This window comes from Peromyscus californicus, unplaced genomic scaffold, assembly GCF_007827085.1.
Source record: "Peromyscus californicus insignis strain IS unplaced genomic scaffold, ASM782708v3 Scaffold_4__1_contigs__length_199733344, whole genome shotgun sequence".
Classification (NCBI taxonomy): domain Eukaryota; kingdom Metazoa; phylum Chordata; class Mammalia; order Rodentia; family Cricetidae; genus Peromyscus; species Peromyscus californicus.
The window spans coordinates 170,152,628-170,176,012 of NW_026294562.1; the positions used below are offsets into that span (position 1 = coordinate 170,152,628).

The 23,385-nt window shown below is 56.0% G+C and overlaps 1 protein-coding gene across 2 annotated transcripts; it reads left to right on the plus strand.

The window, feature by feature from the left end:
* The first annotated feature begins 1,083 nt into the window (after positions 1-1,083).
* Positions 1,084-22,929, plus strand: Smg9 (SMG9 nonsense mediated mRNA decay factor). 2 transcript variants are annotated; one of them, XM_052763281.1, is made up of 15 exons: positions 1,084-1,368; positions 3,589-3,660; positions 4,721-4,876; positions 6,760-6,834; positions 6,921-7,185; positions 7,268-7,365; positions 8,868-8,980; positions 15,102-15,213; positions 16,724-16,819; positions 17,089-17,174; positions 20,044-20,150; positions 20,685-20,792; positions 20,943-21,071; positions 21,214-21,358; positions 22,503-22,929. In XM_052763281.1, the coding sequence occupies exons 3-15, from the start codon at positions 4,727-4,729 to the stop codon at positions 22,579-22,581; spliced, it is 1,563 nt and encodes a 520-aa protein (XP_052619241.1). In that variant the 5' UTR covers positions 1,084-1,368; positions 3,589-3,660; positions 4,721-4,726; the 3' UTR covers positions 22,582-22,929. The 2 variants fall into 2 exon arrangements, with proteins under 2 accessions (XP_052619241.1, XP_052619240.1); XM_052763280.1 differs by lacking the exon at positions 3,589-3,660.
* Positions 22,930-23,385: the final 456 nt, after the last annotated feature.

Consider the following 23,385-nt stretch of genomic DNA (forward strand, 5'->3'; position numbering starts at 1 on the left):
GGGCAGGACATGCTAAGGAGACAGGGACAGCCGGCTAACAACACTGAGACCTTTGAAAAGGAAAAGAAATGGTGGATGCGTAACTCCGCCACTCACCAGTGTCTTCAACGGGCAACCACAGACTCCTGATGGCTGACTGAGTCGCTGGGACTGCACCCGCTGCCCTGGCCTTCCTGCTGCTTCAGGCTGCCCCCGAAGCCTTTCCAATGTTGACCCCTGCTCCTTGCAGCCCCCAGAAATCTATATGATAGTTCTGTCCTCCACCAGGCCCCGTATCCCCGAGACTTGATGGTCAGACCCATCTCTCACCACAGATCCAAGTCTAAACCTTTCCCTAGGTCAGCCATTTCTCAACCTGCAGGTCGTGAACCCTTGGGGAAGGAAGGCCTTGAACGACTCTTTCACAGAGTCGCCTAAGACCGTCGGAAAACACGTCGGAAATTGACATTACCATTCATAATAGCAAAATCACAACTAGGAAGTAGTAAGGAAATATTTCTATGGCTGGTGGTCACCACACCCTGAAGAACTGTATTTTTGTGGGGAGGTGGGGTGCAGGGCAGGGTTTCTCTGTGTAGCCCCAGCTGTCCTGGAACTCACTCTGTAGACCAGGCTGGCCTCGAACTCACAGAGATCCGCCTGCCTCTGCCTCCCGAGTGCTGGGATTAAAGGCGTGCGCCATCACCACCCGTCTGAGGAACTGTATTAAAGGGTCGCTGCATTAGGAAGGTTGAGAACCAATGGTCTAGGTGTTCTCGCTGCCTTTGCTGAGCTGGGCCTAAAAGTCCTTCAAGATCGCGCTTCGCAGCCAGCTCTGAGCCAATCTTGTATTCGCAGCACTCGCTTAGCTCAGAACACTGGACTTCCTCCCTTCCGCCGCATCCTACCCCGTCCTGCCAACACTACTGAAAACCCGGGATTCGAACTCGAAATCTCTGGAGCGGCCCGCCTAGCCAAACCCCCGGCCCGCCCAGGAGAACGACGCGCACGCGCCTTGTCAGACGCAACGAGCTCCCGCCCCCTCCGTAACCCGCATGCGTGCTGAAACCAGGAACCTCCATTCACGCATGCTCAGCCTAGGCGCGCGCGCCCAGCCCGCAGCGCATGCGCAGAGCCAGCAGCGCGGGGCCTGACTTGTCCGACTGCGCCCTATCCGCTTCTTCTTCCTCCTCCTCTGGGCGCTTCCGGGACGCCGAGGCCTGTTCCGGAATAGCTGGCACCCGCTTTCTCGGCCTCTCTCTCACGCTCGTGGCCTTCCGGCGCCATTTACTCGGCAGGTGGCTGTGGAGGACCTTCCCCCGCCCACGCTGCACTTCTGTCACTCAGAGCGCGCGCCGCGCCCCAGGAACCAATCAGCAGCCGCCTTAGGTAAGGGGTCCCCCCCCCCCCCCCCGGGAGCCTGCGAGAAGCATGCGCGCCGGCGGGGCGGGGCTTGAGGGGGTGGGGCGTGCTCAAGCCCCGCCCCGCCCCGCGCTCTGCCGTTAAAAGGTGCTGGGCAGCTGGCCAATGTGAGTAGGAGCCTGAAGGTCTCGGATTAGTGGCACCGTTAGCTGGAGGTACAAATAAATTAAGAGAAACTGTAACTCCTGTAAAGTGTCCCTGTAGTACGGCCCTCCTCAGAACATCAGGAGGAAATTCCTGGAAATACTCCCCTAGAAGCCCGACATACTAGGGTTGCCAAGGAATGTATACGCGGAAATTGGGTTTGGGGGTTCTTTTATGGCTGAGTATGGGAAGGAGGCCCCATATAAGGTTGCAAATAAAAATAATTTTAAGTACCAGGGAGCACTTGGAAAAAATGGGTGAGTAGGGCTGGGCATGGCGGCTCACACTGTAATCCCAGCAGGTGGAGCCAAAGGCAGGAGGATTGCGTTTGAGGCTAGCCTGAGCTACACAGAACAGGTCCCTGTTTGAGAGGGAGAGGAGAGGAGGAGGGAAACTGTAGACTATTAAGTTCCGGAGTGTGTCATGCCTCAAGGGAAAAGGCATTAGAACAGTTAGGAATTGGGTGATCTCCAGGAAAAAAAATTTGCAAAGCAACTTGTCAATTCTGGAAGATTCTCCAGAAGAGATGCTGGAGAGCTGCAGGTGGTCGAGGGGTGGGGGAATGGCTCAGTCTCTGAAGCGCCTGTTTGCAAGTATGAGGACCTGAGTTTGAGCCCCAGCAACCACATGAAATGGTGGGGTGGGATGGCCTGCATTTGTAATCTCAGTGCTGGGGAGGCACAGCTGGGCAGCTGTGCGGAGTTCTTGGCCAGCCAGTATAGCTTAATTGAAAAGCTCCGGTTTCCATGAGATGCCCTGTCTTAAAGAAAAAAAAAAAAAAGTGGGGCTGGTAAGAAGGCTCCTCAGGTAAAGGTGCCACCAGGGCCAAAGAACTGATTTCCATCTCTGGGACCTATGTGGTGGAAAGAGAAAATGGTCACTCAGAAGTTGTCGCCTGACCTCCACCTGAGTGATAATGGCTCTGTGCGGGGGTTTGTGGTGTGAGTGTGCGCCCACGCACGCACGTGCACACACACAGTTTGAAAGGAAGTGGGTGGCCCCTAAGAAACTTCACCTGAGATCAACACCTGGCCTCCACATGTACACTTACACACAGGCATGCAGAAGAAACTCAGGAAGCCCCCACCCCAAGAATGTGCAGACTGCATTTCTGTGAGGTCACTGTACAAGCCCTGTAAATAGACAATTACACTAGCTTAGTTTGTGGAGAGCGCTCCCAGAGAACTCCGGAAGCAGCATTAGAAGTCCCAGGTCGCAGGTAGATGGCCTCTCGGGTTCTGGATTGCTCCCCACAAGAGCTCTTAAGTAGGCTCAAATACTGATTCCAGAACACTGCGCAAATGGACGCTTACTTGCCTGAAAAGGGGGTAGTCACAGTAAACAGCCACTTTAGTGTGAGGACAGGGTCCCTGTGGGGCCAGGGAGCCAGACAAGTACTGGGGAGGTTTTCAGGATAATAGGGGGACAGACAGTTAATTGCAGGGGAGGAAGGAGTCCCAGGCTGTGGGGAGAGGTCCTGAGACTGTAAACAGTCATTTAAGCCCTGAGTCATGCCCGTAAGCATCTGTTGTCAGGCCCTTCCCCTCCTCGGTCAGTCCGGTTTGTGGCTAGGGAGAGGTCACTAGGTCCTAAGAGGGGCTCGACAAGCCCCTGCATGGCTGGCAGGGTTGCCCCTCAGCTCTAAAGTGTTTCACAGCAAGCTGTGGGTGTCATTGAGGCCTGAGGGGGCGATGGGGAGGGTTTGGAGGAACACAGTGTAAGGGCCAGATGCTGTGTTTGCAGGTTCTAGGGGCCACACTGACCCCACCTCTACTACTTCTCCCATTTGTAGAAAGCAGCCATAGCCACTCTGTAAATTGGTTGGGGCCAGGTTCCAGTGAGATCTTGTTTGGGAAGAGGAAAGACAGTGCAGATTTAGTCTGCAGGCCACAGTTTGCCAGCCTGACCTTGAGCTAGAGCAGGCTGTTCCGTATGGTCTCGGGGCAGCAGAGTCCATTGTAAAGACCCCAAGGAACTTTCCCCAGAGGCTTGGGAACAGATAACACTAGTGGTGAAGAACGGTCGCATGGCCTTACATTTCAGAACATCTTGAGGATTAGACGCTGAGGAGGCTGAAGTTCAAAGTCGGGGAGGGCTGACCAGCGGGAGCAGAAGGTAAGTAGACAGGAGCCTAGTGGGACCTGTTGGAGCCAGCCCCACCCCTGTCACCGTCCACACACATATGGCTGATCAGGAGTCCTTCAACTCGGGATTCCGTCACTGATTTGTGAGAAAATGACGTTGCGTTTCGAGAAGGGGAGTCTCCAATTTTTCTGTGACTCTGCTCCTGTAGTTGGGTTTGTATTGGAACATTTCAGTAGTTGCCAATAGATTTGTTTCTCACTGCCTTCAGGGGTAGACAATGTAAGGTTTCTATGGGATTGCCAACACTTGTGCCTTGTTTTTCCGTGTTTGCCCTTAAGCTGCCTGAGCTCCAGTCTCCACACTCACATTTCTTTTAGCCAAGAGTAGGAAGAGGCAAAAGGCATGTACCTGTTTCTGTAAAAGGAAGCTTCTGAACACTCCCAAACCACACTATGTTACCACACCATTTGCCACACCTAATTTTAAAAAAAGCTAAGGAGAATTATGTTCTGGATAGCTATGTGTTAACCTCACCAAACAGAAGAAGTCAGGACAGATACAGGCCACTGGTGGCCCGCTGCTGCCTCAGCCACAGAGCTCCCTTGGGTTGTTTTGTGTGCATATATGTGTGTGGTTATGTGCACATGCGTGTAGTACCCAAGGAAGACAGACGAGGGCGGTGAGCCCTGGAGCTGGAGTTTGAGGTGATTGTGAGCTGTCTGATGTGGGTTCTGGGAATAGGTCTTGGGTCTTCTGCAAGAGCAGTGTGCGCTGCTGAGCCATCCCTCCAGCTTCTGGTTGGTTTATGGGTTTGGGTTTTGTTGTGTTTTGTTAGGATATTTTTAAGAGTGGTGGGTGGGTGTAATAAGTGCAGGTGTCTGTGGAGGCCAGAAGCATTGGTAGCTTTGTGTGTGGACCATGTGGGTCCCAGGGATCGAACTCAGGTCATCAGTCTTGGTGGCAAGCACCTTTACCCACTGAGCCATCTCGCAGGTCGCAGAGCTTCCTTTTATAAAGAAGAGCCTTCATGCAGGCCCTGTCCCCCACGGAGAGGGAGGACTCCTGCGCTAAACCCTCCTGTTCCCTCCAGGTGACCATGTCAGAGTCCGGACACAGCCAGCCTGGGCTCTATGGCATAGAGCGGCGGCGGAGGTGGAAGGAGCCGGGCTCCAGCGGCCCCCAGAATCTCTCTGGGCCTGGAGGTCGGGAGAGAGACTACATTGCACCCTGGGAAAGAGAGAGACGGGTGAGTGAGCCCACAGATGGCATGCAGGAATCCAGTGACCGGTTTGGTTGGACCGCTGCCACGAACCAGGCTCAGTACAAGGGCAGTGGACATATCCGTGTCCACAGCTGCCCTCGGAGCAAGGAGGCAGGATAATAAAGGGACTGTTTGTTTTTTGTTTTTTTAAAGATTTAGCTATTTATTATAAGCACCAGAGATGGTTGAGAGCCACCATGTGGGTGCTGGGAGTTGAACTCAGGACCTCTGGAAGAGCAGTCAGTGCTCTTAACCACTGAGCCATCTCTCCAGCCCTTAAGGGACTGTTTTTGATGACATGGCCAAAGAAGACCTGGGAAGAGATGACTCTGTGGTTTTAGTTTTTGTTTTTGATTTTTAAGGTTTGTTTTATTACTTTTAGTTATGTGGAAAGGGGATGTTCACATGAATGCAGGTACCCTTGGAGGCATCCGACTCCTCAGGAGCTGGAATTGGGAGTCACCTGATATGGGTACTGGGAACTGAACTCAGGTCCTTTGGAGTTGGGGGCTGAAGGAGGTGAAGGGACAGGCCATTCTAGATGCAGAGCTTTGCAGACAGAAGGGCGTGTGCAGAGGTCTTGAGGTAGCCTGTGTGGTGGGCCGGTGGGGCTGCAGCAGGAAGGGGAACCGAGGGGAGGCGGGCTCAGGTGCCACAGGCGTGATGGGCTTTCACAGAGAGGAACTGCACTGGAGGATTGAACCAGGGCTGGCACCAGCGCCTGTTTAGAGTCGCATGCCACCAGCAGCACCTAGCCGCATGTGTGCCCCTGCTTTGCAGAGTGCACTGTCTCTGGGAGGCTTCGCGAACCCTCACAGCGCCCCGAGACCCCGTGGACTCTGCATCATGCACGGTCCATGGGGGAACGTCCAGGTTTTCCCACAGCGTGTCAGCAGTAGGCCCTTGCTGCAGGTCTTAACCTATGTCTCAGGTGGGGCCGCTCCCTGAGCCCTTGTACGTCCCGCCTTACCCATCTGACCACAGCCTCTTCCTGCTGTCCTGCTCCTGTGTTCTCCCAATGGGCTTGTTCTGGAGCCTCCTCCCCACCCCGTCCTCGTTAGACACCCCTGCCTCGTGAGCACAGTTCTCTGTCACTCCCACCCTCACCCCATCTCCTGTTAGACACCCCTGCCTCGTGAGCACAGCTGTCTGTCACCCCGACCCTCGGCCCCCATGCTGTTCTCTCAGAGCTGTCCTTGCCAAAGCACTCTGGATCATCTTGGGGTTCCAGGGAGCCTGTGAGCCAGTGTAACGAGTAGGGCTTAAGGAGAAACAGGCCCAGTGAGGGTCCACTGGCAGGAGCAGGCCTGAAGTGGGGACCTTGCTCCTCTGGACTGGCGGTGGTTGGGAGGCAGAAGAGGGTGGGGGGCATAGGAAGGAGTCTGTTCGCCCATGGGAGCAGGGGCAGGGCCAAGGGCTTGGCAGTCAGGGTGGTCAGGATCCCAGTGGCTCTCACAGAGCAGGCACCTGCCATGTGTCAGGTGTCCCACCGGGTGACACACAGGCTCTCTCCCTCTGTCCTATACTAGTCCTGTGAGGGTGGCACTCCTGCCCCACTCCCACAGTTGACCAAGTGGGAGTGGGTGTGGGTGTGGCTCTTACTTGGGTTCCCACCCACCCCAGCTGCAAAGCTCCAGGCCCTCACTCCTTCCCATGGGGCTGGTCCAGCAGAGGAAGCTGTTGGGAGTGGTGAGGATGTCACTCTGGAGCCCTGTGTCCAGGTTCCGAGCAAGGGAGCAAGCTGGCTCCCTTGCTCAACCACGTTCTGCATGGGTTCCCAGTCAGATGGGAGTAGTGCCAGCACCTGGGTGGGGTGGGGAGGCATCATGGAGACTGTCTGGAGTAGCAGCTGCGTTCCCTCTCCTCAGGATGGCAGCGAAGACCCCAGCACTAACGTCATGCAGAAAACCCCTATCATTCTCTCAAAGCCCCCAGCTGAGCGGGTGAGCATCAAGGACCTCAGGAGGGAGGTGGGAAGAGGGGGTGAGGGGAGCTCTTCCCAGTGGCCTGCAACCTTCTCACTCCACAGTCAAAGCAGCCGCCACCAACCACAGCCCCTGCTGCCCCGCCAGCCCCAGCCCCGCTGGAGAAACCCATTGTGCTCATGAAGCCACGTGAGGAGGGGAAGGGGCCTGTGGCTGGAACGGGGGCTGCCACCCCTGAGGGTACTGCCCCACCGCCCCCCACAGCCCCTGCGCCACCCAAAGGAGAGAAGGAGGGGCAGAGACCCACACAGCCTGTGTACCAGATTCAGAACCGGGGCATGGGCACTGCTGCCCCAACAGCCATGGACCGTAAGTGGACCCCAAAGACTGGGCAGGGACTCGCTCCTGGCCCACTCAGACCCTCACCGTCCTGTCTCCTCTTTCCATCCAGCTGTGGTGGGCCAGGCCAAGCTCCTGCCCCCGGAGCGCATGAAGCACAGCATCAAGCTGGTAGACGACCAGATGAACTGGTGTGACAGTGCCATTGAGGTACAGCCTCCCTAGCTCCCACGCTCTGTCCATACCCCTCCAGAACAGCCCTGGGACCTGTGAGGTGTTCCCGTCAGTCAGGCCTGAGTTTCATCCAACTTGGGAGGCTTTAGTTGAAAGACTTGGTTTGCTGATGTTTGGGGAGGGGCAGTGGGAATTGGACTACGGCCCTGCACGCCAAGCAAGCTCTCTGTCCCTGAGCTACAGCCCCAGCCTGTTTCTAACTTTTTGGTCTGGAAGCAGGGTCTCACTAAGTTGTCCAGGCTACTCTTGAACTGCCTCAGCCTCCTGAGCAGCCCGATGGCAGGCCTGTGACACCAGGGCAGGTTGAAACCTAACATGCTCTGAGTCTCTTGCTAGACATCCCTGCTACCTAATACCAGAACCCCTGTGCCATTGCCCAGCAGAGGAAGGGCCTGATCCTGCTCCCACACTCCTCCTAGGTCCAGCCCCACGCTGTCTTCACGGTGCTAGCCAGAGGCTCCTTCCCAGCAGCCCCTGCTCTGGCTCGGGCCTCATGTTGCTGGGCCCACAGGCCTGGGCCTCTGCCCCAGTGCTTTCCCTACTGTTCAGGGGCCTGTCGAGGGCTGCCCCTCCCACCCCGCAGCCTGATCCTGTCAGAGCAGCATGCCAGGGCTGTGTATTAACCTGGCCCGCCTGCTTGCTTCACCGTGGCCCTTCCTTTTAAACTACGCACGCAGTATGGCAGCCTCCATCTCTGTGCAGGACTGACATTGTGACCCTTATGGCTGAAGACAAAATTGTCAATTTTGTTTCATTTTAATGAATTAAAATAGCCACATGTGGTCAGCTGTCACAGTGAACACCCAGTCCTGGGTAGTTTGGCTTTAAGGTGCAGAGAGACTCATTAAACTCTGGTCGGGCAGGATACAGAGTATGTTTCTCTAAGTCCCTCTGGTGATTCTGGGGAACTGCCAGCAGAACGGTTAGCCTTTGGGAGAGGTTCTTTCGCCCCCTGGTGGTAAAGATCAGCAAAGCTGGTGGCCTGGAGGCAAAGGTCTCAGGTGTTTACAGCCAGCCCCTTGCTCTGATGTAGGCACACACTCTATCTACCGAGACCTCCTAGAGCAGGGGCCTGACTTAGGTGGTCCTGTCTTCCTGCCTCTCCCCTCCCCTGAAGTACACTGGCCTTTCCCTGCTGGGTCTCAGCCCCTCCCACTCCTGGTTTATTCTGTCTAGTGCTAACCAGGCCCAACACTGCTTAGCCTCCCAGTAGGTTGATGTGGCCCTACGTATGGTGTATTCTCAGCCACAGTAGGCTCTTTTCTCCCTCAGCTTTCTCAGATTGTTCTGTGGTTCTGGAGTCTTACACATAACCCTGCCACAGCACAGAACAGAGGCCCTTTGCCCAGATGAAGGGGAGGGACTGTGGAGGTTCTCAGATCCCAGGTCGGGGTGGGGGGGTCAGCCCATGAAGGAGCCTGGCTGCCCCTGCCAGGCTCTGCCAGGCTGTGAGGCTCATGTTCCCCACTGTCCCCCAGTACCTGCTGGATCAGACTGACGTGCTAGTGGTCGGTGTCCTGGGCCTCCAGGGGACAGGAAAGTCCATGGTCATGTCACTGTTGTCGGCAAACACTCCAGAGGAAGACCAGAGGTGAGGGGCACTGGGCAGGGCTGGAGGAGGCCAGGGGAGGGTGGCCACCCTTGGGGAGGAGGGGTTGGGGGTTGTAATGAAAGGCTTCAAAGTGGCTTCATCCTCACGGTGAGGATGAGTGTGGGCTAGCTGTGGAATGAGGCAGGCACTAAGGCTTTTGAAAGGTGGCGGCTGCCTCAGGCTTCGTGCCTGTTCTCAGCTGCTTGGCCTCGGACAAGTCAGCTCTTATTCAGGTAGATTTTTAACAGTTTTATTGTTATGCATTTGAGTATTGTGCCTGCATATATGTCTGGGTGCTGCTTGCATGCTTGGTGCCCACCGGAGGCCGGGAAAGGCTTCAGATCTCCTGGAATGGTGGTTACAGAGAGTTGCGAGCCTCCATGTGGGTGCTGAAATCAAACCCGGGTCCTCTGGAAGAGCAGTGGTGTTCTCAACTGCTGAGCCATCCCTCCAGCCCCTCAAGTGGATTGTTGAAGGATGAGGCTGGCCCAGAGCCCAAGAGTTGAGGGTTCCAGGGGTCTGGGAGATAGGACAGGGAGAGAGCGGATCCTGTGCTGGTCCTCCTGTGTCATGAAGCCCCTCTGCACAGGGGCAGGTCACTCGTGAGGGGTCCCTGACCCGCACATGGGTCTCCAGTGAGGGGATGTGAGATGAAGATAAATGATGGGGTTAGAAGAGGGATTTGGGGGGCTGGAGAGATGGCTCAGCGGTTAAGAACACTGACTGCTCTTCCAGAGGTCCTGAGTTCAATTCCCAGCACCCACATGGTGGCTCACAACCATCTGTAATGAGATCTGGTGCCCTCTTCTGGCCTGCAGGCATACATGCAGGCAGAACACTGTACACGTAATAAATAAATCTTTAAAAAAAAAGAGGGATTTGGGAAGGGGACCTTAAGAACTGCATCCTGACACTGGGGCAGAGAAACCTGGCCCTTCTAGAAATAAGCTCTCTAGATACAAGGGGGGCAGGTGATCCTGTCACATATGTGGGTCACAGGTTAACCAAGCCCACCCCCTACGTGGAGCATGACCTTCCACATATGATAGGTTACATATGCCTTCCCTCCTCCCTCCCTCGTGTGCACGTGGGCACACACAGAGCCACTAGGTTCTCCCTCCTGTCTCCCAAGGGGTCTCTTAACGGAGGACACCTGGCTGCCAGTGTCTTGGGACACCGTACTGTGGCCCTAACCAGCCTCTGTCTTAAGGCTGATCAGCTCAGTGCTCTCCCCCTCTACACGACCGAGCAGGAACGGGAAGGTAGGGACAGCACTGGAGGGACTTGAGAAGACCAAAAAGCACTCAAACTAGGGATGGACAGTGCCTTGGTTAGGGTCACTGTTGCTGTGATGACCAAAAGCAAGTTGGGGAGGAAAGGGCTTATCGGGCTTACACTTCTACATCATAGCCCATCATTGAAGGAAGTCAGGGCAGGAACTCAGAGCCAAAACCTGCAGGCAAGAGCTGATGCAGAGGCCGTGGAGGGGTGCTGCTTGCTGGCTTGCTCAGCCTGCTTTCTTATAGAACCCAGGACCACCAGCCCAGGGGTGGCACCACCCACCATGGTCTTAGCCCTCCCCCACTGATCACTAATTAAGATAATGCGCTACAGCAGTGGTTCTCAGCTGTGGATCATGACCGTTTTGGGGGGTGGGTGTTGAACGACCCTTCCATAGGTCACCTAAGACCATTGGAAAACACAGATATTTACATTAAGAGTCATAACAGTAGCAAAATTACAGTTAGGAAGTATCAATTAAGATAATTTATGGCTGGGGGTCGCCACAACATGAGGAACTGTATTAGAGGGCTGAAGCATTGGGAAGGCTGAGAACCTCTGTCCTACAGGTTTGTGTGAAGTCTGATCTTATGGATGGATTTTTTTTCTTTCTTTCTTTTTGGTTTTTTGAGACAGGGTTTCTCTGTGTAGCTTTGCGCCTTTCCCTGTAGACCAGGCTGGCCTTGAACTCACAGAGATCCACCTGGCTCTGCCTCCCGAGTGCCGAGTGCTGGGATTAAAAGCGTGCGCCACCACCGCCCGGCAAATATCCATCTCTTTAAAAATCAAAAATCTCTTTTAAAAATATCAAAATCTCTCAACTGTGGGCTCCCATTTAAAAACAAAAAAATCTAAGTTAAATACTTTCTTACTTCAAGAGGGAAGAACCAGGGCACAGTCAAAATCAGATCCAAGCAAAACCAACAGTATAAATAACTCCATGTTAACGTCTGTGATTCACTCCCTGTCTTCTGGGCTTCTCCAAAGGCCTCCTCGGTCACTTTTCCAGCTCCGCTATCTGTTGCACACAGCTTGTCTTCTAGCTTCTGGCTGGCTCCTCTCTACCACAGCTGCTGTTCTCAGTGGTTATCCCATGTTTACTGGCTGGTTTGGTGTGTCAACTTGGCACAAGTTAGGGTCATCAGAGGAAGGAGCCTCAGTTCAGGAAATGCCTCCATGAGATCCAGCAGTAAGGCATTTTCTCATTTAGCAATCAATGGGGGAGGGCCCCGCCCATTGTGGGTGGGGCCATCCCTGGGCTGCTGGTCCTGGGTTCTATAGGAAAGCAGGCTGAGAAAGCCAGGAGTAGCAAGCCAGTAAACAGCTCCCCTCCAGGGCCTCTGCATCAGCTCCTGCCTCCAGGCTCCTGCCCTGTTTGAGTTCCTGTCCTGACTTCTTTGGTGATGAACAGAGATGCTGAAGTGTCAGCCAAATAATCCCTTCCCTCCCCAGCTTGCTCTTTGGTCATGGTGTTTTCATCACAGCGATAGAACTGTAACTAAGACACCATGGCACTGGCACCTCGAAAACACTGGGGTCCTCTGCTGCAGCTGAGCTGCACTTTCACCAATACCCTCTCTCTCATGGGCTCTCTTCATGGTGCCAAGCCTCACCTTTGCGTGACCCCTTCAGCCCTGGGCCTTCAACTGCCACTGAGGCTGCACCTTCACCATTGGCCTCTGGCCTCTCCCAGTGCCAAGCCTCAGCTGCTCTCCATGATCCCTTCAAGCCTTCAAGACCAGTACCACCTGGGTGACTCTTCCACTGCCAAGTTCGGCTGCCAACTTGAGGTGCAACCTTGGCGGCCTCTGGAACACAGCTTGTGTGTGCTGACGCTCAGGAAACACTTCCCAGAAGACTTCACCACAGTCCTCCCCAAAACAACATGGTCAGGTCTATCACAGCAATACCCCACTATCCTGGTACCAGCTTAGGGTTACTGTTGCTGTGATGAAACACCATGAACAAAAAAGCAAGCTTACATTTCCATATTGCTGTTCATCATCGAAGGAAGTCAGGACAGGAACTCAAACAGGGCAGGAACCTGGAGGCAGGAGCTGATGCAGAGGCCATGGAGGGATGCTGCTTACTGGCTTGCTCCTCATGGCTTCCTCAGCCTGCTTTCTTATGGAACCGAGGATCACCACCCCAGGGTCATCATGGCCTGGGCCCTCATCCATGAACCACTAATTAAGAAAAGTCCTACAGACTTGCCTACAGCCCGATCTTATGGAGGCGTTTTCTCGTTGAGGCTCCCTCCTCTCAGATGACTGCATTTTGTGTCAAGTTGACGTAAGACTCTCCAGCACAGTGAGGGTCCCAGCACCAGACCCGGTAAGGAACAGAGAGCCAGGTTGTCCCCAGAAGCTGGGGCTGGGCTTTCGCACAGTGTACCTTAGCGCACAGATGGCTTTATTTAGGAGCTGAGAGCGCTCTCGGTATGTGCTGAGTCTCACATCTGCAGCAAGCTTTTATTGTTGCTGTTGTTGGGTTTTGTTTAGGGATGGGGTTGTGTTTTGTTTCCTAAGGCAGGTTCTCTATGTAGCCCAGGCTGGCCTCCGTCCTACAATCCCGCTGCCTCAGTGTCAGGTTTTTCTTCCAGGGAAAGGGCCCATAGTTCTCACCAGGTCTTGACCTGGTGGAAACTCGGAAAAGGAGTTTTAGGGAGCACTGTTGCCTGAGCCTGGAGCTAAAAGGTCCCTCTGCCTCTGCATTCCCCCGGCCTCTCTGCTCACTTGCAACTACAGCTGTCCTGTGCCATGCCGCTTCACATCTTGGGTGGCCTCTTCGCATGTCCCTCTCAGCAGCAGGCACAGTCGCCTGGGCTCTCCGTTCAAATCCTGAACTGAGAAGACCACGATCGCTCAGTTTGCATTTTAGACCTGTGTTGCCCATGGCAGGTGGGAGACTTTGGTTCTGGCTCTCTTCGTCAGCTCCTAGAGAATTCACCTCATTTACAGCCCATCTCCCCTCCGTCGTGCCCAGCCCCTGCTCCCAGCCATTATCTCCCCTGGCAGATGCCAAGACCTACCCAGCCAGCCTGTGCCTCCGCTCAGTTCAGCAAACGTGTAGCAAATGCTCTTGCGTTGCCAGCCCGTTCTTGGTGCTGGGTTCCACGATACGCACGACTGTCAGAGCCTGCCATGTGGGCTTGTTTTCTGGGGAGTGTGTAAAGAGAATCCATCTGGCATGTTAGAGCCGTTTGGCATGTTGGAGGATGATGACAGCCAGGCATGTGGTGCATGCCTGTGGTCCCAGTTTTCAGGAGGTGGAGGCAGGAGGATCAGGCATTTGAGGTTATCCTCAGCTACATAGTAAGTTCAAGGTCATCCTCACCCTTGTTCAAGGACAGCAAAACCAGTTTTGACAACAGGCCAGGTCAGTTTTTAAATCCAGCACTGGAGGAAGGACAGGCTCTGTGCAGAGTGTGTCCTAGTGAGAGGGAATGTAGACACAGCCGTAAGCATGGAGCAGAGCCAACCGGAAGAGGGTCAGTAGCTCGGGAAGAGCTTGCCAAGTGAGGTCCCATGGGTCTCAGTCACACTACAGAGAAAAGGTGGGCAGAGGCCTTTAGGAGGTGAGGTCTGAGAGGCCACTGGAGGCCCCACGCTGCTCTGCCCACTGGACCACCCCCATCCTTTCTCTGCAGTCCTTGCACACAGCAGCAAGGGGCACTTTCCAAACCCAAGTCTGTTCACCACTCCTGCTTCAGGGCACACTGGGCTCCTCCTCCCCGACCCCAGCTCCTGCCCGTGCCTCCTGAAGATTGGTCTGCGTGTCTCTCCATGCTGATGCTCCTGCCTCAACCTGGCCTGTTCTCGCCTCTCTCCCTGTCTTGACCTTTGTGCCGCCCCATCCGTCTGATGCAGCCCTGGTCTCTCTGCATCCCTCCCTCCTCTCCTCTCCTCGTGTCCTGCCTGCCCCCCCTTTACCTGCTCCCTGGGACACAGTCCTTTCTCTCCTCAGGGCAGATCACCACCCCATCCCGTCACCTTCCTCCGTTATCCCCATGGTTTCAGAGCACCCTTGATTAGGGAGCCAGTGGCTTTGTCTCATCCGATGCTCTGTCCTGTGAGTCCTCTCACGTGGGTGCTGGGAATCAAACCCAGGTCCTCGAGAAGAACGGTGCACACTCCTAACCACCAAGCCGTCTCCAGCCTAATTGCATAGTTCCTGAGTGTGAACTTTGTAGATGGCAATATTTGTGCCACAAATACCAAAAGTTGACATACTTGGCTGGGTAGTAGTATTGTTCCCTTCTTAAAAAAAAAAATGAGACAGGGTCTCACTGTGTAGCCTGACTGGCCTGGAACTCACTGTGTAGACCAGGCTGGCCTCATAGAGATCCACCTGCCCTTGCCTCATGAGTGCTGGGGTTAGCAATATAGTCCACAGTGCCTGGCTGTTTTTACAGTTTCCTGTGACGTAGTCTCGCTGTATAGCCCAGCTAGCCTAGAACTCACAGAAGCCTGCTTGCCTTGGCCTTCCGGTGCTGACATTGAAGATGGACACCGTGACTCCCTGCCCTTGTCACCTCCGTTTTCCAGACAAGGAAACTGAGGAAGAGGGCTTAAGGCCCTGGAAGACAGAGCTGAGATCTGCAGCCTCTGCCTGTAAACACTCGAGTCTGCCGACTCCCTTAGCTGGACCAAATGTGCCTGTAGGTCGGAGTGCAGCTGCGCGGTGAGGATCACGTCGTCACCCCAGCCGTGGCCACAGATGGAAGTCCCGGGGGCTGGCAGAGCAGCTCAGCTCCAGTGTCCACTTCTCAGGTTGTTCTCTGGCCTGAGGGGTGCAGAGCCAGACACCTCACGTACCCATGTGTTCCTCCTCCTCACAGGGCCTATGTCTTCCGGGCGCAGAGTGCTGAGATGAAGGAACGAGGAGGCAACCAGACCAGCGGCATCGACTTCTTCATCACCCAGGAGCGGATTGTCTTCCTGGACACGCAGGTGCCAGCCCAGCCCCTCTCCCTGGCCCTTAGCACCCTCCTATCAGAGTGTGGCCCTCTCCCACTGACCTCTGCACTGTGGCCTGGAGGATCTCTGAGCCCCGTGCCTTCAGGAGTGGTCTGGGTCTGTGTCCGTCTAGATCCTGAACTTCAACCTTATCGTCAGTGTGATTTGAAGTTGAACTCTGCCCCCAAGGCTGCCCTTCACCTGTCAGTGGGGGTGCAGGCTCTACTCGGCCTCCTGGGAGCTCAGAGGGGTCTGGGGAATGGTCCAGGCAGTGCCTGACCAACACCTGCAGCCAGGTTCTTGCTCAGGCTTGTCACTGTCGGTGGGATTGCCCTGCCGTGGACACCCGGTCAGTGGTCCTCAGCTCCTCCTCCAGGTGCTGCAGCCTAGCACCAGGCACTGTGTCCTAGGCCTTCTGGCTGCCTTCCTTGTCCTCGGGCCCTCTGCAGGTCTTTTTCCATTTCTGCCCCCCTGTTTCAGAAAAGGGCAGTCACACTGCCTGTCTGCTTGGGAGGTTCCCGGGGGTTGGACAGTAAAGTTTTGCAGTAGGACCAACATGGACCTGAGCTGGATGCTCTCAGCTCTCAGCGTTGGGGTCTCTAGAACAGTCTCTACGCTTTCACCTGTTTGCCCAGACAGTGCCTCCCTCCCAGAGACTCCCAGTTTCCAGCCCCTGGTGCCACTGCTGTCCACGTCACTTCCACTGTGGTGGGAACCACTGCTGTGTGTGTCCAGTCCCCATGTGTCTGGAGCCCTTCGGGCACTGGGCCTGGCCCAGGGTTGGTATTCCCTCTTGGGGAGGTTCTGTTCTCCAGACATTGATGACACAGTGGAAAACCTGGAGCCCTGGGTGCCGGGCCTTGTGCGGGGTCTGCGGGGACCTGAGTACAAGTCGGCCTGGCTTCGGGCCGATCAGGAGCTAGAGGGAGAGAAGAAAACTCAGCAAAACAAGACCGGGCTGAGAGCGCCTTCCAAAACAGTTCACACGCTGCTGAGTGGCAGGGGGATTTCATGAGGTGTTCGGTCGACTGTGACTTTAAGAAAACTTCCGTGTGCTAACCATTGGTTCTTTTCCGTGCGCTGGTGCGATTTGTAAATCCGCACCAAATTTCACACTAATCATTTTTTTGACCGAAGTAATTATTTCAGCAACACTTGGAAGCATGTGAAACAGCCAACAACAAAGAGGAGTCTTTAAGGGACAGGGCTCACTTAAGCTCTGTGAAATGTAGGAGGAGTACCAGGAGCTCTTTGGGCACCAGGCGCATGGGAACAGCAAGGCTTGGCTGCTCAGCAAGGCCTGGGGAGCTGGGCCTGGGGAGCTGGGCCTGGGGAGCTGGGCCTGTGGAGCTGGGCCTGCTTTGGGATTTGTGGTTAGCCTCCTCCTGCTGACCAGCGCTGCACCAGTTAGACTCGGCCTGCCTTCCTGCTGGCCTCGCTTCACCCTCTCAGAACACGCCCCCCAGAAACTCTGCCCTCACCCTCCTGGGTTCACTTCTTGCAGCCCATCCTGAGCCCATCTATCTTGGACCACCTCATCAATAATGACCGCAAATTGCCTCCAGAATACAACCTCCCTCACACCTATGTGGAAATGCAGGTAGGTGGGCCTGCCGGGCCTGGGCTGGGGGCTGGGCTGGGGGAGGGGGGCAGCTCTGGCCTCAGGCGGTCACTTCCCACCCCTTGCCCCCAATCTGGAGTCCCTCTGTGTAAGCTGGAGTGCTGCTCCCTCCCTGGCCACAGTTAGGGTTGGCGTGTAAGGAGACAAGTCACACTGTGGCTAAATGTCCTGAAGCCCGCCCTCCTGCCCCTTGAGCTGTGTCCTGGGCAGAAGAGCAGCGCCTCCCCCGCCCCTCCTGCTCCCCACAGTCGCTGCAGATCGCTGCCTTCCTCTTCACGGTCTGCCACGTGGTGATCGTTGTGCAGGACTGGTTCACGGACCTCAGTCTGTACAGGTGAGTTGCTGCACGGCCATGGAGGACGGCAGCCTCGGCCCGAGTCCCCGCTGACTTCTCACAGTGGAGTCTAGGCAGCGCCTGTCCCCTCTCCTCCTAAGGCCCAGGACAGACCTTCACCAGGTTCATTCTGCTGTTAGGCTGCTTCCAGGGTAGTGGGTGTAGCAGGAGCATGGGTAGAAGGTCCGCAGGGGAGGGACGACGGCCTCCCCGTGGCTGTGAAGGTGGAGCCCTCCCTAGTCCTTCCCGCCTGCATGCTTGTGCCCTCTCCCCGACACGGTGCGGTTAGGGCAGAGCTGCAAACTGCTTGGGAGGGGTGGCTGGACACCAGGGGAGGGTCACACGGCCGAGGAGTGGCCGGACACCAGGGGAGGGTCACACGGCCCGCTTCGTCTCCTCCTCCTGTGGGGGAAGTCAGTGGTCAACAAGCCGGGTGGTCTTTAGCCAGCGGGCAAAGAGGATGGCTAGGCCCTGCAAAGCATGTACCCCTCCACAGACCTCACCTCACTCAGGGTAGTGGGCACAGCCCTTTTCGTGCTGCCTGATAGGGCCCCATACCATCAGGAAGACACCCTGGCCATCTTGACTGGCCTAGGGCCCCACACCATCAGGAAGACACCCTGACCATCTTGACTGGCCTAGGGCCCACACCATCAGGAAGACACCCTGGCCATCTGACTGGCCTAGGGCCCCACACCATCAGGAAGACACCCTGGCCATCTGACTGGTCTAGGGCCCCACACCATCAGGAAGACACCCTGGCCATCTGACTGGCCTAGGGCCCCACACCATCAAGAAGACACCCTGGCCATCTGACTGGCCTAGGGCCCCACACCATCAGGAAGACACCCTGGCCATCTGACTGGCCTAGGGCCCCACACCATCAGGAAGACACCCTGGCCATCTGACTGGCCTAGGGCCCCACACCATCAGGAAGACACCCTGGCCATCTGACTGGCCTAGGGCCCCACACCATCAGGAAGACACCCTGGCCATCTGACTGGCCTAGGGCCCCACACCATCAGGAAGACACGCTGGCCATCTGACTGGCCATCCCTCCTGCTGCTCAGTGCCAAGGTGCTCCTCGTCGTGCCCCTTGTCCCTGGCTGGAAGCATTTGGCCTGCAGATCTTCTCTGATGTTCTGGTGTGAGGCCAGCCTCAGGGCTCCCCTCCCCTTCCCAAACCCGCACCATGGCGCCTGCCACTCTGGAGGGACTCCACAGGTCTGATGCTGTCTCAGTGCGGGTTCCTGCAGTACACAGAGTCTGAGCAGGCACACCGGCGGGTGCAGAGTGCACAGGGCGGGCTTGTTCAGGCCTTGGAGTTTTGTTTTCTAGCAGGTGTGTGTGTGCACTGCCTGTCTGGTCCCTTGGGCAGCAGGAAAAGGTGGTGGGCCGTGGGGATGAGAGTCCTGCCTGAGCAACTTGGGGCCCAGGCAGAGCAGGGAAGAACTAGGGTCCTCAAAATTAGGTGTCTCCAAAGTTTGAATCCCAGCTGTGTTGAGTGTGCACCTGCCTCAGTTCCTCGTTCTGTGCAGTCTAAGTCAAGGAGCTAAAGCATCTGGCGCAGCACCTGGAATACTGACATAGTACTGTACCCTGAACGGCACGGTAGCGGGATAGGGCTAGTGGTGGGTCTCCCAACAATAGAGAAGTCTCGCCAGGAAGCAGGAGGCTGTGGCCACGTATGAGTGACATAATAATGGAGCATCAGGATTTATTCATACATGTAAACTAAGGAGCCCTGTGCCAGGCACTGGGTGCACAGATGTGAAGAATGCCGGACAAGTGGCTCTTTTGGGGGGTGTGTTCTGCTGGGACCCTCGGCCGAGCCTTGTGACGCTGTGGTCTGCAGGTGGCCCTTGGAACTATGGGTAAACATGTAGGAGAACGCCCATGTATTTCACAGGTCTCCTTTCCCCATCAGACAACAGGTTTGTTTTATTTACTGTTACACACTTGGAAAATGTGTTGGAAAAACAGCACAAAGTGAAAATGCATCCCCATAAAGACCTGTGCACAGGTATTTATAGCACTTCTGTTCACGGTGGCCACTCCGAAGCAGCCAGCATGCCTCTGAGTAGGTGAATGGATGAAGAAGGGGGTCCATCCAGACAGTGGGGTGTTGTTCAGCACTAGAGATGAACGAGCTGTCAGGTTATGAAAGGAACGGAGGAGCCTTATTGTTGAGAAGCCAGTGCGGGAGGGCTGCAGAGTGTGTGGTTCCAGCCGTGAGACAGCCTGGAGGAGGGAAAGCCTGGGGACAGGACAGGACAGGACGGGGTGGACTAGCACAGCGCAGGGGACTTCCCGCACCCCGCTGTGCTGGGGACGTCTTGCCCAGTGCATGTCTCCTGACTGACCACAGAGTGCACAGCGATAGACATGCTCTGCTCTGCTGGGTTGTTACTGATGAGGAGTCTGTGCATGGGGGAGCATGGGCACCCTACTTTCTGTGTACCTAAAACTGGTTCAGAAAGTGTTTTGGGGTGTGTTGGTTGGTTTTATTCTTGGTTTGTTGGGTTGTGGGTTTTTTGTTTGTTTGGGGGTGGGGGTGGGTGGGCTCTGTTTCTGTGTAGCCCATGCTGGCCTCAAACCCCGAGTGACAGGGACTACAGACACATGCTGATAAAACTCAACTTTATATGTGTGTGTGTGTGTGTGTGTGTGTGTGTGTGTGTGTGTGTATAATAGAGAAAACTCAGAGACACTGCACACTTGACCCAGGTGCCCGTGAGCTGGTGTCATAACTCTAGAGTTGCATGAGGAGCATGGCTGTAACTCTCATCAAAATCTCGGGGCATCCTCCCCAGGATGTGGGAAGAGGGGGCACATACATGGTAATCAGCCCCTTACCCCAAACCTGCAGGTTCCTGCAAACGGCAGAGATGGTGAAGCCGTCTACGCCATCCCCCAGCCACGAGTCCAGCAGCTCCGCAGGCTCGGATGAGGGCACTGAGTACTACCCACACCTTGGTGAGAGCTATTCTGGGGCCAGAGGGGTGGGTAGGCAAGAGGACTTGGGGGAGTCAAAGGATTAGCTGGGGCTCCTTCTTGGGTCCCCACCGTCTGAGTCCAACCCTGGAGGCCGAGCCCGGGTCTAGCTCCGAGTCAACATGGGAGAGGAGTGGCCTGCTGTTTCTGTGTCCTTGACATCCCAGGGGGAGGGAAGTGAGCTCTGGGTTGATGTGGGGACCCGTGCCTGCCCCTTCTCTGCCTGTTCTGTCCTCCCTGGTGCTCTTCTGCAAGGATTGTGTTCCTAGACACACATGTGCACACACTCGCCCCTGGTCTTTCTAAGCTCAGGTCTCACTGTGTCATTTGAGGTTCCTATCACGTTCCTGATCACACAGCTGTCCTTGTCTGCCTGTCAAGGTTAGGGATCCTTGATGGTGGGAATCAGGTCCCCAGCACCACCCTGCTCACAAGTACTGAATGACCTGAACTGGTAGGGAAGGAACTCAGGCAAGGCCAAGCGCTGTCTGCTCACGGCTGCACCCTCCCACCCAGTCTTCCTGCAGAACAAGGCACGTAGGGAGGACTTCTGTCCCCGGAAGTTACGGCAGATGCACCTGATGATTGACCAGCTCATGGCACACTCCCACCTGCGCTACAAGGGTGAGCATCCCAGGTTCCTCCTAGGCTGGCCAGTGGCCTCCTAGATCCTTGGGCCATCCCAGGCACAGACCAGCAGATGAGCCTTCCTGGCCACCAGTCCCCCACCACAGAGCGCAGCTCCGGCTGTGGGCTGAAGTGTCCGTTCCCCAGGGATGCTGTCCATGTTGCAGTGCAACATCTTCCCAGGGCTGCCGCCCGACTTTCTGGACTCCGAGGTCAACTTATTCCTGGTGCCCTTCATGGACAGTGAAGCGGAGAGCGAGAACCCACCTCGAGCAGGTACACCTTGGGGACATCCGGGCCATGGGGAGACCACCTGCCCTGGGGCTGGGGCCTTTCTCAGGACCACGTTTCAGCATTGGAGAGGTTCGGGAAGAGCTAGTCTGGGGCAGAGCTCTGAAGCGCCCACCCCATGTTCCAGGACCTGGTTCCAGCCCCCTCTTCTCCCTGCTGCCTGGGTACCGAGGCCACCCCAGCTTCCAGTCCTTGGTTAGCAAGCTCCGCAGCCAGGTGATGTCCATGGCTCGGCCTCAGCTGTCGCACACCATCCTCACCGAGAAGAACTGGTAAGAGTTGTTTGGGGCCGGGCGGTGGCCCAGCACTCGGGAGGCAGAGGCAGGCGGATCTCTGTGAGTTCAAGGCCAGCCTGGTCTACAGAGTGAGTTCCAGGACAGGCTCCAAAACTACACAAAGAAACCCTGTCTCATAAAACCAAAAAAAAAAAAAAAAAAAAAGCGTTGTTTGGGGTACACTTGAGGATCCCACTTAGTGCAGGCTGGAGGACGCTCTGGCAGGGAACCTCAGTAAGCCCTGGCTCTCCAGGCCCTGCTAATCTGTAGCACTTCCCCAGGGCCAGCAGGGTGCAGTTTGATGTGACTAGCCATGGGCCTCACTCAGGCTTGGTACAGGGTTTTTTCTGGAAGAAAACCCATGCCTGTAATCTCAGCACACGAGGCTGAGGTGGGGGGATCATTGTGAGTTCAAGGGCAGCTTAAGCTACATAGTGAGTTACATACCAGCCTGGTCTACAAAGTGAGACCTTATCTCACAAACAGAGATTTAGACTCAAAGAAATGTCACCCAGCAAAGTCTCGCACTCATGGTATAATTCCACTAATAAGAGGGAGAAGGACCAGTGACCCTAGTTAGGTTGGAGGTTTTCTCAAGGTCACGAGTGCCCAGCCTCACAGGAGCGGTGCTGGCTCTCCGGTCACTGTCTGTCTCCCCCGTCCCCCTCTCGGCCTGCAGGCACTCTGCCCTGCCCTCCTGCAGCCTCTCCATCACAGGACCCCTGTGTGGCGCTCTCAGAGGAGCTCGGCCCCTGGCCTGCTCTGGCTGGGAGAGTTGAGTGCCAGAGTAGTCGGCCTGTGCCGCCTCTCTAAGAGCTGCTGTGGCCACGGAGGAGCTGAGAGCACGTGCCCTCACAGAGCGCTCGGGGCAGAGATCAGGTTCCTGCCACGGGGCACACCAGGGCCTGAGGGGGGGCCTGGGCTGTGTGGCTGCTGTTGAGTGTTTTGTCCGTCACAGCACTGCAGGAAAGTGACTTTCCTTTCCTCACCAAGTCCAGCCTCTCAGCTCCCCAGGAGAGGCGTAGAAGCAGGGGACTCCATCGGGTTGGCACCATCGCCATAGGCTCTGGGAAACTCCTTTGTGTGCGGGAACTTACTTGAGCCTCAATTTCCAACCCTGACTTCAGCCTTCCACCCACAGGTTCCACTATGCTGCCCGGATCTGGGACGGGGTGAAGAAGTCCTCAGCCCTGGCAGAGTACAGCCGCCTGCTGGCCTGAGGCTGAGCGGGGAGCACGCAGGGAACCCCTGTCCTATGGACAGTAAGGACATACAGCCCTCCCCCGGCAGGGGAGGAGAGACAGGCCTGGCAGAGGGAGCATGGCTTCCCGCCCAGAGATGTGAGGTGTCTGAAGCCAGCCCCTCCCTCAAATGGGGGGCTGGGCTGCTCAGGGGGTGACCAAGAGATCCCACCCCCAGCCTGGGATGAGCAGCCCTTCCCAGATGCCCATTGAGACAGGCAGGTGGAGTCAGAAGGGTCCCCAGGAAGCTTTCCCTGGGGATGGAATGGGGCTGGAGAGCTCTTTGTGGGGCAGATCTGAGGGTTCAAATAAACGTGGTCAAAGGGGCCTGCTCTGGCTCTGTTCTTCCCTGACCGGCACCCACTCCAGGAACAGGGAGCTGATCTTGTCACTGGGGCAACACAGTGTCTGGCTTAGGCTGAAAAGGGGAATTGCCAAAGGTGGTGTCTTGGCCTAAATCCCATCAGGAGATGGAAACAGGAGGATCAAGAGTTCAAGGCCAGCCCCAGCTGTGTGAGCAGTTTGAGAGCAGCCTGGCTACGTGGGACCCTGTCTCAGAGAGAGCGCAAGAGGGAGCGCGCCAGGCATGGTTGGACACACCTTTAATCCCAACACAGCACTGGGGGCGGGGGGCAGTGTGGATCTCTGTGAGTTTGAGAGACCAGCCTAGAGTACAGAGCAAGTCCAGGATAGCCAGGGCTGTTACACAGAAACCTCGTCTCGTAAAGTCAATCAATCAATAAAAGAATAATATGACCGTCCCGACACATGCTGTGTTTGCCC

Coding starts and splice junctions, on each gene's coding strand:
- Smg9 (XM_052763281.1), top strand. CDS start 4,727: ATGTCAGAGTCCGGACACAGCCAGCCTGGGCTCTATGGCATAGAGCGG. Junction 6,835..6,920: donor CAAAGCCCCCAGCTGAGCGG/GTGAGCATCAAG, acceptor CTCACTCCACAG/TCAAAGCAGCCGCCACCAAC. Junction 20,151..20,684: donor TGAGTACTACCCACACCTTG/GTGAGAGCTATT, acceptor CCTCCCACCCAG/TCTTCCTGCAGAACAAGGCA.